Here is a 13,096-nt window from a genome sequence, read left to right as displayed (position 1 = left end):
CTCTCTCAGCTCAGACAAGGACCTAATAAACCCTGGCAGCCAGTACGAAGCACTGGTGACCTACAGCCCTGGGGCTGGTAACAGGCTCTTTCCCATAGGCTCTTTCGCCTGGGTTTTAATTCCTTGCAAAATCTTGCTCACTCCCTCCTTTTATTAACTCTTGCGTGAAAGGCAGCCTGAGTCTGAAACCTGCTAGAGTCTGGGTTCAAGGATTTAAGGGGAAATAAATAGAGCAAATACGTACGGATATGAAAATGTGGATTCTCAGCTCCCCTCCCCAGAGCACTGGTGCAAACGGGAATATCTCAGCTGCAACAGAGCTGGGAGCTGAGTGAGACCCGGCCAGGAACCCGAAATGGTGAAACCAGCAGTTTGGGTATAAACCTGGGCATTGCAAGGGGAGGGAAGTTCAGCTTTGGGTCAGATAATTTGGACCTGATTTTCTTCTCGCTTGGATTGTTTTTTCCCCCTCTGTGTGCTCATAAATCGCTCCTGTATTGAGCAAGTGTTGGGAGTTGGATCTGCACAGGAATTGTCCCCCCATGAAAGGCTGGAGCTGCTTGTGGGTGCCCCCTGAAAGGGTTTTTTAAACCTCGTTCCCCTGCAATAACGAGGTCCTACTCAGAGAAGAGGAAACTGAGGCACTCAAAGTACAGGCTGGGGGGCAAAAGGCAGAAAAGGGCCGTTTCCCTGGAGCCCTGGGGTGCTCTCTCCCACCAGGTGACAGGAGCTGGGAAAAGTAATGTCACAACCCTGTGTCAAGATGATCCAACACACAGAAACGCCAGGTAGCAGAAAAAGAGCTTGTGTGGGTGCCGAGAGCTGCAGCCACAGCCTGGTGATGTCGGAAGCTGTGGGGAGATGCGTAAGGTGCTGTACGGGACCCACAGCCCCACAGCCCCACGCCGGGAGAGATGGGGATAATGGCATCATCCCTGGAGCCATGCGGAGAGGTGATGGTATTTGCGCGGATGAGATGGAGATGGAGACTCTGGCTCAGGAGCTGGGGACTTGTCTTGGCTTTAAAAGAAGATGTTTTGATGCCTCTTTGCTTCCCTCCCCGCTCAGCCCCACTGTCCCTGTGGGGTGCTGCTGCCCTCCCGCAGCTGCGAGGGCTCCGCTCAGCGGGGGGAGCATTTTCCACCTGGGATCCAACTCCCTCCCCAAGATTTGTTAATGAGGATTTGGCAAAGCGGACTAGGAGAAGCCCATCGACCCCTCCTGCAGTGTCAAAAAGGGCTGCACCTTGGCTGGGACATCGATACAAACCCCAAATCTGCTTTCTAGAGGGTTCTAGGTCTCTCTCTGCTCCAGATCCTCGAGCCATTTCACACTGCACACCTCATTGACCAGTTCTAGTGCATCCAAATTCCTGCTTTTCCCGCAGGAGTCCTTCTCTTCCTGCCTGGAAATGCTGCTTGGGTGGCCTTTCCCTGTTATGCAGGGTTTTATCATAGAATGGTTTGGATTGGAAGGGACCTTAAAGCCCATCCAGTGCCACCCCCTGCCCTGGGGAGGGACACCTCCCACCAGACCAGGTTGCTCCAAGCCCTGTCCAACCTGGCCTTGAACCCCTCCAGGGATGGGGCAGCCACAGCTTCTCTGGGCAACCTGGGCCAGGCTCTCACCACCCTCACAGCAAAGAATTTCTTCCCCAGATCTCACCTAAATCTCCTCTCTTCCAGTTTAAAACTGTGTCGTCGTCCTCCCCCCCCGCAACTGTTAACAATTTTCTGGCCACATGGCAGCTTGTCTCTGTACCACCCCACAAGCACATCTGATGCTGCATGGAAGGGACGATGAATTTGTCCAAGTTTCTATAGAGAGGAATATGGGAGCCCTGCTTGGCTCTGCCCTCCCCACAGATCCGACCTGCCATCCATCTCGCAGGCCCCTCTTTGCTGGGGGACTCATCCTGCCCCGCAGCTGGTTATTCGAACTAATAAGTGCTGCTGGCTCCAAAGGAGCAGTCCTGAAAATCCCTGCCCAGCATAAACTGGGATACTCCAGCCCTTGCTTCCAGCCTGGTGCAAAAACCTTAAAGAAGAAGGGAAAAGTCACAAAATGAAGGATTTGATCTGCCTGCACCCACCTGAGCTCTTGTCCTGCCTGAGGACAAGGGTGGCATGGACTTAATTCAGCACATTTGGACTGAATTTCCCTGCCGACTGCAAGAAGGTGCTGCTTGTCCTGAAGACGTCACCGTGACATTAACTCTGGGCACTGCGTAACTGATATAACGGGATGCTCTGGGTATTGAAGTCCCTGTTTGGATTAAGGCAAGAACCAGGCAGGGGTGTTTGAGAATTGAGTGTCCCCAGTGTCCCCACTGCCCCGTCACCGCAGGCTGTGACCCAGGAGCCATGGGTGCAGCAGCCCGAATCCCTGCTCGGGCGTGCGGGGAGAGGAGAGGCTGGAGCTGGAGCCACCAGAGGGAGCAGAAACTCCTTGAGTCTGGGAACGAGCCGGGGAGAGGAGCTCCCAGCCGGGCTGGGGCACCGAGGATGTTCCGGTTTCCCGGAGGGATTTTTCCTGGCCCTCAGGTTAAACACGAGCAGATGCTCTCGTTCGATCCGGGCTTTCCGCCTCCCTCCCGCAAGCTCTTCTGCCACAAACTGCCCTCACAGACCGGGCAGCCCTTCAGCGAGAGACACGCCACACGCAAAACAAGGAGGGAAAAGCAACAAGTAAAACCCAAATCAAACAGTTTTTGAGCCCCTAAAGTCACAGCAGCAGAGCAGGGACACGGGTCCCAGCCGCATAAAAGGAAAATTAGTTGACACTCCCTCCCAAGCCCCCCTCCATCCTCAGCCAGGCAGCATCACGCTCCTGCCTTTAGCTGCGATTTATCAATTCTCATTTAGGTTTATTAAAAACCCTTTTGGGGGCTGGGCAAAGAAAGCAAGCCAAGATGTACACAGATAAATCAGAACAAAGTCCCTGCATCGTGGCTCGAGGGTGATGTCCTGTTCTCTGCCACCCAGACGTGTTTCCAGGCAAATGCCAAGGGGCAAAGCTGGGATATGGCAGTTCCAGGGGCACAGCCCTGGGACGGGCAGGGTCAGGACTAAGCCAGGCACGGCTGGACACCCCGACTTGTGCTTTCCCTTTGGGAGCTTACGCAGACAAGGAGAGGGGAGCGACAATGAACCTGCCCTTGGGATTCCCTCAGTGGGGCTGAGGGCCCCGAGGGAGAGGGTCTGTGATGCTCCAGCCCTCTGTGATGCTGCTGTAGGACCCAGAGCTGGGGACAGGGCAGGGAAGGGGTATCGGGCAGGGCTCAGGGTGCAGCATCGCAGTGCTCCCCTTTGAAAAGGCTAAAGGAGCCGGAGGGGGAGAAGAGGGAGACAAAGGTGCCTGGGGAGGAAACCCCCAGCCTGAGGAAGACAAGGATGCAGAGAGGGGGATGGATCCAGCTCTCATCTGGAAGCACAGGACAGGCATCACTGAGCAGAGCTGGGGGAGGACCGGGCTGGATGGGGCCAGCGCTGCTCTCAGGAGTGGGTGGCACAGAGCAGCAACCAGGGATCGGCAGGAGCAGCACTGACCTGAGGCTCAAGGGAGCCTGCGGTGGGGGGGGGGGGGACAGGGACCCGCCAACGGTCCAGGATGGACACTGAGCATGGGGGCTGCTTTGGGGAGCAGGTGGGGGGGCTGGGAGGAAGGATGAGTTGGGTGTCGCTCCCCAGGGCCTCAGGGGTCAGGCCCCGCTTGGGGGTGGCACAGGTTGTGGGTGCGGGTACCCCTGGCAGGGCAGAGGGGGGGTGCACAGGCGTGGGGAAGGGGTGGGCAGCCTGGGTGAGCGTGGAGGGGGGGGAAGGCGGTCCTGGGGGGAGGCTGGAAGGGGGTGGAGTTGCTGGTTTTTTTCTTTGAACACGGTGAAGACTTTAGCTTGGAACTTGCATTTGTGGAGCTCCCAGCTGGCAGGAATCAGCTCTCCCTCCTGCGAGAGAGCCCCCCGGGGGGGACACAGGCACCGCGCCGCTACCCTGCGCTTTGGGGTGACACCTTCGGGGCAGCGTCGAGGGCAGGAGGCATGGGGTGATCTTTGGCTGCCTTCCTCTTCCCCGCGCCCCCTTCACCTTTTCTCTCTCTTTTTGCTTGTCTGGGGGCTCGTGCTAAGGCTGCCTGCACCAGGAGGGATCCGGGAGCGAGACATCCTTCGGCTGCACAAATTGGCTTCCCACCTGCTCGCAGCCTCCAGGAAGTTTTCCCTCCATCCCAGGCATTGTGAGAAGAAAGGCAGGAGGTCACTCAGAGCCCACCAGCCCACAGAACGGAGCCTTGGCATGTGAGGGGTGAGCAGGGGGACAATAAGCTTTCCTCTTGCCTTCCCCGGAGATCTGGGATCGTGCGTAGACCATGAATGGATCCTTTTTCAACCAGACTCTGCTAGAGCAGGGAGCTTACCCCAACAGGACCCAGGGCTTGGGGATGCTCATGGCCTGCTGCAATGGGACCGGCTCGGTGTTGGCGACCGATGGTGGCTCCTCGGTCCTGGTGCCTGACGAGAGGAGCCTTTACATCACACGGGTGGTGCAGATCGCCGTCCTCTGTGTCCTCTCCTTGACTGTCATGTTCGGCATCTTCTTTTTGGGCTGCAACTTGCTCATCAAGTCGGAGAGCATGATTAACTTTCTCGTGAAGGACCGAAGACCTTCCAAGGATGTGGGAGCTGCAATCATGGGACTTTACTGAAGCCACCGGGCTTTTGTAGGCAAGTGAACTGTCTGGACCTGGTGCTGAGATGCAGATTCCCATGTGTTTGGGGCAGCTGGGGGGGGCAGTGGAAAGGGGGGAGGGTTCTTTTAATGTGTCTGTGTCCATGGGAAAGCAAACCTGTGCTTCCCGGTCAACAAACTGTCGTGGTAAAGGGGAAAATCTCCCCAGAGTTGTATGAAGTACAATAAATGACCAGCATCGTGTTGCATGCAGAAATGGCTTAAGTTTTGCATGAAACTTGCAGAAACAGTGATAATGTGCAGATCTGGACTCTTTTCTGCTGTTACCTTGGATACCGCTACCTGGGATTTAGGGCTAAAAAAAAAAAAAAAGGAAAAAAAAAAAAGCAAATAACTTACTACAAAAAGAAAACAAAAAAATGAACTAAAGGGAAAGTGAAATGTGTGGCACGGACCACATCTTTGACCATGGGGCAGGGGAAGGGAAGTGCCGTGTGGGTCATACAACAAAGTCTGCATGCTACAATGCTACAAAATGTGTCAGCCTGTTTGTATATCAGACCTCAAGCATGCATCTTCTGGTAGAGTTTTGTAACAGGGAAAGCATGTTCTTCCTTATTTTTCTGAGCTATCTTGTTAAATAAACTGGTACTTTCTTCTTTCATGCTATGCTGAAGGAAGAAAAGAACCCAGATAAATACAAAAGACCACTGCAACCCCAAAACAAAAGCATGCTTGTTTTTGTACACAACAGCCTTTTTCCAAGTGCTATATTGTTACAGTCCTTGAGGCTTTTGTAGTTTTTTGAAAACTGGTGAACATTCAGGAAAACAAAAGAACCTGTTTCAACAGAATTTGGTGTTGTCTTCATTTTTTTTCTCTGTGTGTGCCGAGTTCAGGTATTTCAATCCTAGTTCCTGATGTAATCATCTCACCTTCCAATTGAACTCTAATTAGAGATATTTATGTAAAGCAGAAACCTCCACACATTTTTCACTGGCAAGTGTCAGTTACCACTAGCAAATAAATTCATGGAATCATAGAATGATTCAGGTTGGAAGCGACCTTAAATATCACCGAGTTCCAACCATTCTGCCATGGGAATTCAATGGGGAATTCATCAGGAACTATGTATTTCAGGCTCGTGTCAAATACCTGCACAGTACTGAAGCAGAGATTCATAAAGGTGCACTGAGCGCCTCTTGCAAAGCAAGATTTCAGCCTCTGAGTTAAAGTCTCCAGCTCCTCTGATCCTGATGAGCTGTCAAAACTAAATTATGTGAGAGGAGGAGGACTCCTCACCTTTGTTCTGTGGTGGAATTACAGTTCTGTCCGTGGGTGTGAGATGGAAATAATTTGAGTTTTGTTGCGCCAACAGTATTCCTGCTGGGTCCACTTCTGTAGTGGGAAAGCAACCCTGGATACTGGAGGAGCTGATGATCTGATGTACTTGGATATGAATCCAGAAAAACAGCTCTCTGCCTTTCCCAGAAGGAGGAAAAAGATTAGAGTGTGTTTTGTAATTAATCAATATTTGCTGAGCCCCTTCTTCAAGGTTCCCACAGGGTATTAGTGGACTCAACCCGATGCAGAGCAGGACTAGTGCAGTGCTGTCACTGATTGCTCCCACTCCTGTTGTCTTTAACGCCTTAAGAGCACAAAGACCATGTGGCAGCAGGACCAGAATTTGGGATTCAAAGCTCTGAAATGTCCCATTGGTGCCAGTGAAATGGCTGAACAGGCAGGGCTCTGATTTTTATGAGCGGCTCACAGCCCTGCACACCTGAGCAGCCTTCTCGGCAGGGAGGGTTTGCTGCCCCAACAGCAGAGGTGAAAGTGGCTTCACACCACAGCATGGAAAGGGATTTTAGTCCCTGCTGATGAAGGGGGTGTTATGGCCATCGATCTCTTTGTGTATGAGTGCAAACAGCTCCCGCCATGGGAGCACAGCCTGGTCACGACACCAGGGTGAGATGCAAATAACCCCAATGCAAACGATGACCCAGCCCTGCAAACGCTTAGGAGTGTGCTTGAGTGTGTAACCTAAATGTATAACTGCATCTTCAGGTTGCTGTGCTGTCAGAGGACAGCCCAGATGTATTCACCAAACTCCCATCCAGCTTCTGCTTTAAGCTGGTGTTTGGTCCCTCTGGCCCGTCCATCCACCGGCCGTGTCCCCAGTGCAAGGGAGGATTCAGAGACAATGGAAGAAACCTTCCAGTGTTAGCAATGCAAGCAAGGCACAGGAGAAGTTGCTAATCCAAAGACAGTATCAAAATCACCTTAACCCCGACCTGCAGCAATGCCCTGAGTGAAGAAGCTGGTCAAATTATCTCAGCTGTCCCCACCTGCCTTGCTCTGCCAGGGGCCATGAGAGCCGGTGTGTGTGTTGAGGGGTCCTGCTGCCGAGTGGGGAAACACGGCTCTGCAATCCCACATAGCCACCAACTCGCCAAGTGTCCTCAGAGGCCACATCCAGCAGTGGGGCGTGGGGGTCTTCATCCCTTTTGTGCTGTGGGATCTGTCAGAGGAAAGGAGAAAAGTCAACCACAGTAGGGTCATGGATACATGCGGTGGAGGAGCAATGTAATGCCCCAGAAAGCAGAGCTGGGCACCTGCTGAGGCAGATGGAGCTTGCTCAGGAGTCAATTAGGAGAGGGAAGTCTTTCCGCGTGGCCTCTTGGGGCAGGAGCACAACTTGACATCGGCTGATTCATCCTCTAGTCAGGCTGTGTGTCTTTCCTGACAGTAAGGGCTATTTCTACATTACCAGGTGATGTGGACCAACAGAAGAGGGTCTGCAGAGTGAAGCAGTTGGTGGGCCCCATCCACATTTGCCATACTACATGGCATGTGTCCCCATGGGGTTATTGGGCTTCTGTCTTGCTTGCAGTGGATTTAAGACACTTGCACACAAGTCCTCACCCCAATTAAAGGGTGATTATCCCACTGAGAAGATGAATTATTTGGGGAAAAGAAGATCTCTGGAGGATTGCTAACAGCACTGAGATGGCAAGGGAAGACCAGAAGGAAGGCAACAGAGGTCCGGCATAGTGAGGGAACACTTTGGATTAGTGATTTGGGGCCCAAAGACCCTCTTGAGGTGAAGTCATGGCTGCTGTTTTAACTGCCTTACACAGAGCAGATGCCAGTGCAGGTTGTGCCTGATGGAAGCGGGATGTTCCTGAGGGCACCATGATGCTCCCCAGATCTCAGGGGAAGAGCTGCCTTCTCAGACCCTGAAAACCCAGTTGCCCTGCCCCGGAGGCACGAGTCCTGCAGCCGGAGGATGAGGTGGTTACTCCAGGGCTTGTGTAAGGAACGCAGACCATAATGGCTCTTTCTGCTGCCTTTCCCCACAAATAGCTGCATTTTTTCATCTCACGCCTCCTCATTTAGCTTAAGCTCGCAAGTGGGTACTGGCTCCCAAGAAAATTTAAGCACGTTTTTTTTTTGATCAAGGCTGGTTTAATGTTATTTTGATTTATTTTTTTAATTGTTGCTTGTAGCATGTTAGCTTCCAGAACATCACTGGGGTGCCAGGAGCTGTACAAGTATGACTGAGAGACACTGCTGTCTATAAAGTACAGCAGAGGGACAGGGAGAGAGGGACAGGCTTAGGTGGATTGTCACATCCGTGGCACAGTGAGGATCAGCCATTGAGACTCATTTAAAATCATGTCCTAGCAGTGGAATACGAGATATTAGTGCAGTCCTGTGGGACTGGCCACACTGGTCTAAGCCTCTGGTCCATCTAGTCTGCATCCCTTCTCTGAAAATAATCATGATTTTAGGCAGTATATGGTCAGTCAAGTTATCCTACTAATGAGGAACTGTTTCTTGACCCCCACCAAGAGCAACCTGCATGGGACCTTTGCAATCCTCCTTCAGGAACAGCTCCCTGTCTCTGGGCTGGTCCCCACTTGCCACGACTCTGTTCCAGCAGGAACTTCTTTTTTCTAGACAGGCAGCAGGGAAACAGCAGAGAAAGGCAAGTGTGAGAGCATTTCCCCCTGCTGAGCAGCCTGCCTGCAAAGAGAAATCCTCTGCCTCTGTGATCACTGATTTTACAATTGGAGAAATAAAGAGGTGGCTTGACCCACCTGAGAAAACCCAGCAACCCTGGTCATACTCCTGCTTGCGGTGGGGAAAAACCCAAAGTAAGTCCCAAACAATACCCACCTCCTCCCTGCCCTGGTAGCCTTGGCTGAGGACAATGAAAGAGTTAAACAAGATGAGACAGACAAATAGATTAGGGGGGAGGGAGGATCCCAACCTGAGCCTGGCACCAGATGTACTAGAGCGCGTGCACCAAACATACACAGTATTTAATAATTCCTGAGAATTGCCATGGTAATGAAGAGCAGAGTCAGGTTGTTATGGCAACAGCCTTTTTTTTTAGGCAGGGAGGCATTACCCAGGTTGTAACCTCAATCCAGACTGAACACATTGCTGAGAGCCCAAAAAATAAAAAAGAAGTAAAATAAAATCAAATTAGTTAAGTAGCAGTTTCCTGTCTCTTGTCTGGCAGTTCTGGGCTTGTTCTGTAGGTAGGTGGAGGGAACCAGGTTCTTCCAGACACACATTGCCCTGGGAAGTCTGGGGAACACTCTGGGGAGTGGATTTCTGCAGGTCCAAAACTCAGTGCTGATGGGCCTGAGCACCTGGACCCCTCTCATGGTGGGTTCTGGGATGCTCCCTCACCACCTGGTTTTCCTTCCAGACTTCTGGCCTGGCTTCAGGCATGTTCCCAGCTGGCTAACGGGAAGAACACGTGTATCTCCCCAAGTGTATACACACAAGAGCGGCCATGGGCAAGCCCTCATCCCAGCCGAGCCCACAGAAGGATGCTGAGATCCCAGTTTGCAGCCTGTCTAAGGTTACCTGGTACTGGCCCAGGTTGCCCAGAGAAGCTGTGGCTGCCCCATCCCTGGAGGGGTTCAAGGCCAGGTTGGACAGGGCTTTGAGCAACCTGGTCTGGTGGGAGGTGTCCCTCCCCAGGGCAGGGGAGTTGGAACTGGGTGATCTTTAAAGTCCCTTCCAACCTAAACCACTCTATGATTCTATGATGCTAAGTGATAAAGGTCCCAAAGCTGGTCTCCAAGATGAATCAGGCAGTTTGGGGGCTGGAAAGGAGGTAACAGACCACTTTTCCTAAAGCCACATGACAGACCTAAGAAGACAACACAGGTTCCCTGAGCTGTAGAAAGTTCTCCAGGCTGCTGTGCTCCCCAAAGGGCCACCCATTAAGACATAATGGAAATCCTCTGTGTCTCCCTCCTGCCCTCACATCAGCGGACAAAACATCACTTCCATCTGCCCTCCCAAACCATCCCCTCCAACAAGTGTGTCAGGTTTGTCCGGCTGATCCTCACATTGAATTTTAACTTAGTGCTGGTTAAATCAGCAGCTTTGTGAGCCCGTTTGCTATGAAGGAAGCCAAGGCAGCGCAGCTGAACCCCTGAGCAGGGGGTCACTTAGCAGAGACATGGCTGGAAATGCGCAGTGCAATTACTTGGGAACATGGCTCCACAAATCCCCACTGCAGCTCAGCAGGGTTCCCTTGTATCGGCTGTGTGAGAGCCATTACCTCCCAGATAAAGCCTCTCTAGTCCATTAGCTCTGCCAGAGAGCGACAAGTTGGTGCCGTGAGAGTCAGACACTCAAGGGAGAGCTGAGGCCAAACAGAATTCAGGAGCCAGCGTTGCCTTACAACTTCAGTGACTTTGCCTACCAGTTTTCCCTGTTTGAAAGGGAAATGTTTCCCAGTTTCTCTGTCTTCCCAGCTGCTCTGCTGCTGTGGACTGGAGTTCTTCAGATCCCCCCTCCTGCCCTGGCTTCGTGCTCGATCCTGCCTGGAGTTGGGAGCCTGGCACAGGGCTCGCTCCCGACTGAGGTGGGCAGAGTACCCAGCACCCAGCACAAAACCTGGGGTGCAGAAAGCTCCTCACTTCCAAAGAGATCTGGGTTGTCCCTCTTGCTCTTTGCCAAATCAGAGCTGGTGTGGGATTGTGTGAGCATTTAGAGCCCGCAGTAGAAAACATGGACCTTACAGCCCCATCTGTACTAGGAAAATGAGCGGCGCCAGGGATGTCCCTGGGCACTGGAACTTGACTGATGACACTGTGAACTTGTGAGAATGGTTCTCAGTATGGTTCAGACCTGTGCCAACAACCTGACCCAAACAGTCCCTGAGCAGTGGCAAAATGACAGAGTTAAAAGACCAAAGTGCATTGCTTTGGACTGTGCTGTCTGTTCAGGGCGAGTATCTCATTAGATTTGATGGATTTACATGCTATTGTAGATGCCTGTTAAAACAGCTGTTTGGCTTTCAGAACCCAACTTGGTTTTCTCAAGTATGAATGAGGGACTGGAAACCCCACATTTTAGTCCTGAAGAATACATCTTTGGAAAAACAGTGAATGCAGGGAAACACAAAACATCCTCAACAACCTCGACAGCTGCCCGTTCCATGGTGTTGGATGCATCTTTGGGTTCACACCAGTTCCCCCATTAAGATGTCTTAGACAAGCAATTCCCCAGCAGTCTGGTCGAGTTTGCGCTCTGATTTTAGAGACAAGCAATTTCTTGGTCTTGTTTGTTCCATGAGGACACAATTATGAAAAATTCAGTTAAGAGAAAATCAGAATGTTGCCAGCAAACAGTATGGTTTGGCACATCCCTGAAGACATCGCTGTCAACGTGCCGGGGGCACTGGCAACGCTCAAAGACATGAACACGTATCTAAAGTGACTGTCTCTGATCTGAGAAACGCTGCTCATCTACATGTATTTCAGGTTGTAAGTGTAAGAGAAGTCTAGCTTCAGAGACGTCTTTGCAGCTCTCATCCTTCCCAGAAGCTCATTAGTGTGGACGAAGTTTTCACATCATTAATTTAAGACAGGTTAATCAACAACAAGCAAAAATGTCTTTTTAATGACAAAGATTGTAGCACAGCAGTGCAAGAAGCTGACAGGTGGGCCTGTGTGGCAATCTTGGCTGCAGGTCACAGATGACTTCAGGTTGAAGGCAGCAGTTTGGGCAGTCTCTGTCAGCCTGTGGCATTCAGCTGGTCAGCATCATGAGTCCTGGCCATGAAAAAAGTGCTCTCTGTTGGGGTCTAGTCAGAGAGCAGCTATTAAATCAAAAAAGTTTCCTCTTTTTGAGCTAATGAGACCTGTCAGAACATTGCTTCTCAGATGAATGGCGTTCTGCTGCCTCAGTGACAAACTTTGAAGGTACTGCCACTCCTAGCAAGTAGCTGTGAGACTAGAGGACACAGCACCAGAATCCCTTGTCAGATGTGCCCTTTCTTGCCATGTGGGCTCACTCGCCGATTATGATTTATGCAACACCAACTGTGCCTTGCTGATACGTGCCTTTGGTGACCACCGCCACTTCTAGTTTTGCTCTGGATGACTCTAGGGGGAAAGGAGACAAGATCCATCCTTCCTGTCTTGCTCCAGTTCTTCTGAAAGAGTCCAACATTGCGAGGACATGAGTTATCACTTCATTATAACTGTGGATATGACACTGGAAGTGGAGATGATCAAGGCAATAATCAACAAAAGGCAGGAAAAACATCTACCTGGTGTCAGCAGGTAACTAGAGTGACCTCTCTGAAAAAAAGGGGCTGGAACTGCAGAATTACACAGCTCTGCTTCTTCATTAAAGAGCCAGTTTTATTACCTTATGTCTCTGCTGGTGTTGTTCGAGGCTGGTATACAAACGCGGGCGTGAAGATGGACACGGGTGCTTGTGCAGAACACTGCACCTTCTAGGAAAAGAAGGTGTGCATGAAAGCAAGCTGAGGGCACTGCTCCCTCCCCGGGATGGCCGCGTGGCTGGGGCTGGATGCTGGCTCTCTGCCCTGCCATGGCACAGCCGTCCTCTCTGGCAGGCCCCACAAATGTTCACATCCTACAGGTTTCTGTGCAGCTGTGAGTACTCCCCGCCTGCCTGCCTGAGTCCCAAAATGCAGGTTTAATAGGACAAGACAGCTGAAGAAGCAGGCAAAATGTAATTAGGCTTTAATTAGCCAAGTTCGTTTTCTCAGATAATTGAAAATCGGACTAATTGGTTGCAATGAATTCCCAGTACAGACAGCCATCCAGCTTGGTGTGTGCTGTGCCAGCTGCCACCCCACTGCACGAGAACCAGCCTGGAAACTCAACATTATGACACACCGACCTGCCACACTCTGCGGGGCCCAGTTCCTCAGCTCCAGAGAGATGTTAAAACCCCTGAACCTCCCCCCCCACCGGCTGCAGCGAGGGTGGTTCAGTGACCCATGTACACAGCAAAGCTCATTGTTCTTCAGACCACACTTCACAAACTGGGGTGTCGGTGGACCATTAAACCTCACACACCCAGGCAGGAGCATGCCAATGATCCTAGTGTGATGGGACCTACCT

General features: G+C 51.6%; 1 protein-coding gene across 1 annotated transcript; it reads left to right on the top strand.

Annotated features, from left to right (window-relative positions):
* Positions 1 to 4,362: 4,362 nt before the first annotated feature.
* On the top strand, positions 4,363 to 4,698 carry RPRML (reprimo like). Its single transcript, XM_074163067.1, has one exon. The coding sequence runs from the start codon at positions 4,363 to 4,365 to the stop codon at positions 4,696 to 4,698; it is 336 nt and encodes a 111-aa protein (XP_074019168.1).
* Positions 4,699 to 13,096: the final 8,398 nt, after the last annotated feature.

Source organism: Numenius arquata, chromosome 23 (genome assembly GCF_964106895.1).
Source record: "Numenius arquata chromosome 23, bNumArq3.hap1.1, whole genome shotgun sequence".
NCBI classification, from domain to species: Eukaryota; Metazoa; Chordata; class Aves; order Charadriiformes; family Scolopacidae; genus Numenius; species Numenius arquata.
Note: the sequence above shows the minus strand (reverse complement) of the source record. Positions and strands in the feature narration are given on the sequence as shown.

What these genes read in the sequence shown, in the direction of transcription:
- RPRML (XM_074163067.1), top strand. Translation starts at nt 4,363, where the DNA reads ATGAATGGATCCTTTTTCAACCAGACTCTGCTAGAGCAGGGAGCTTAC.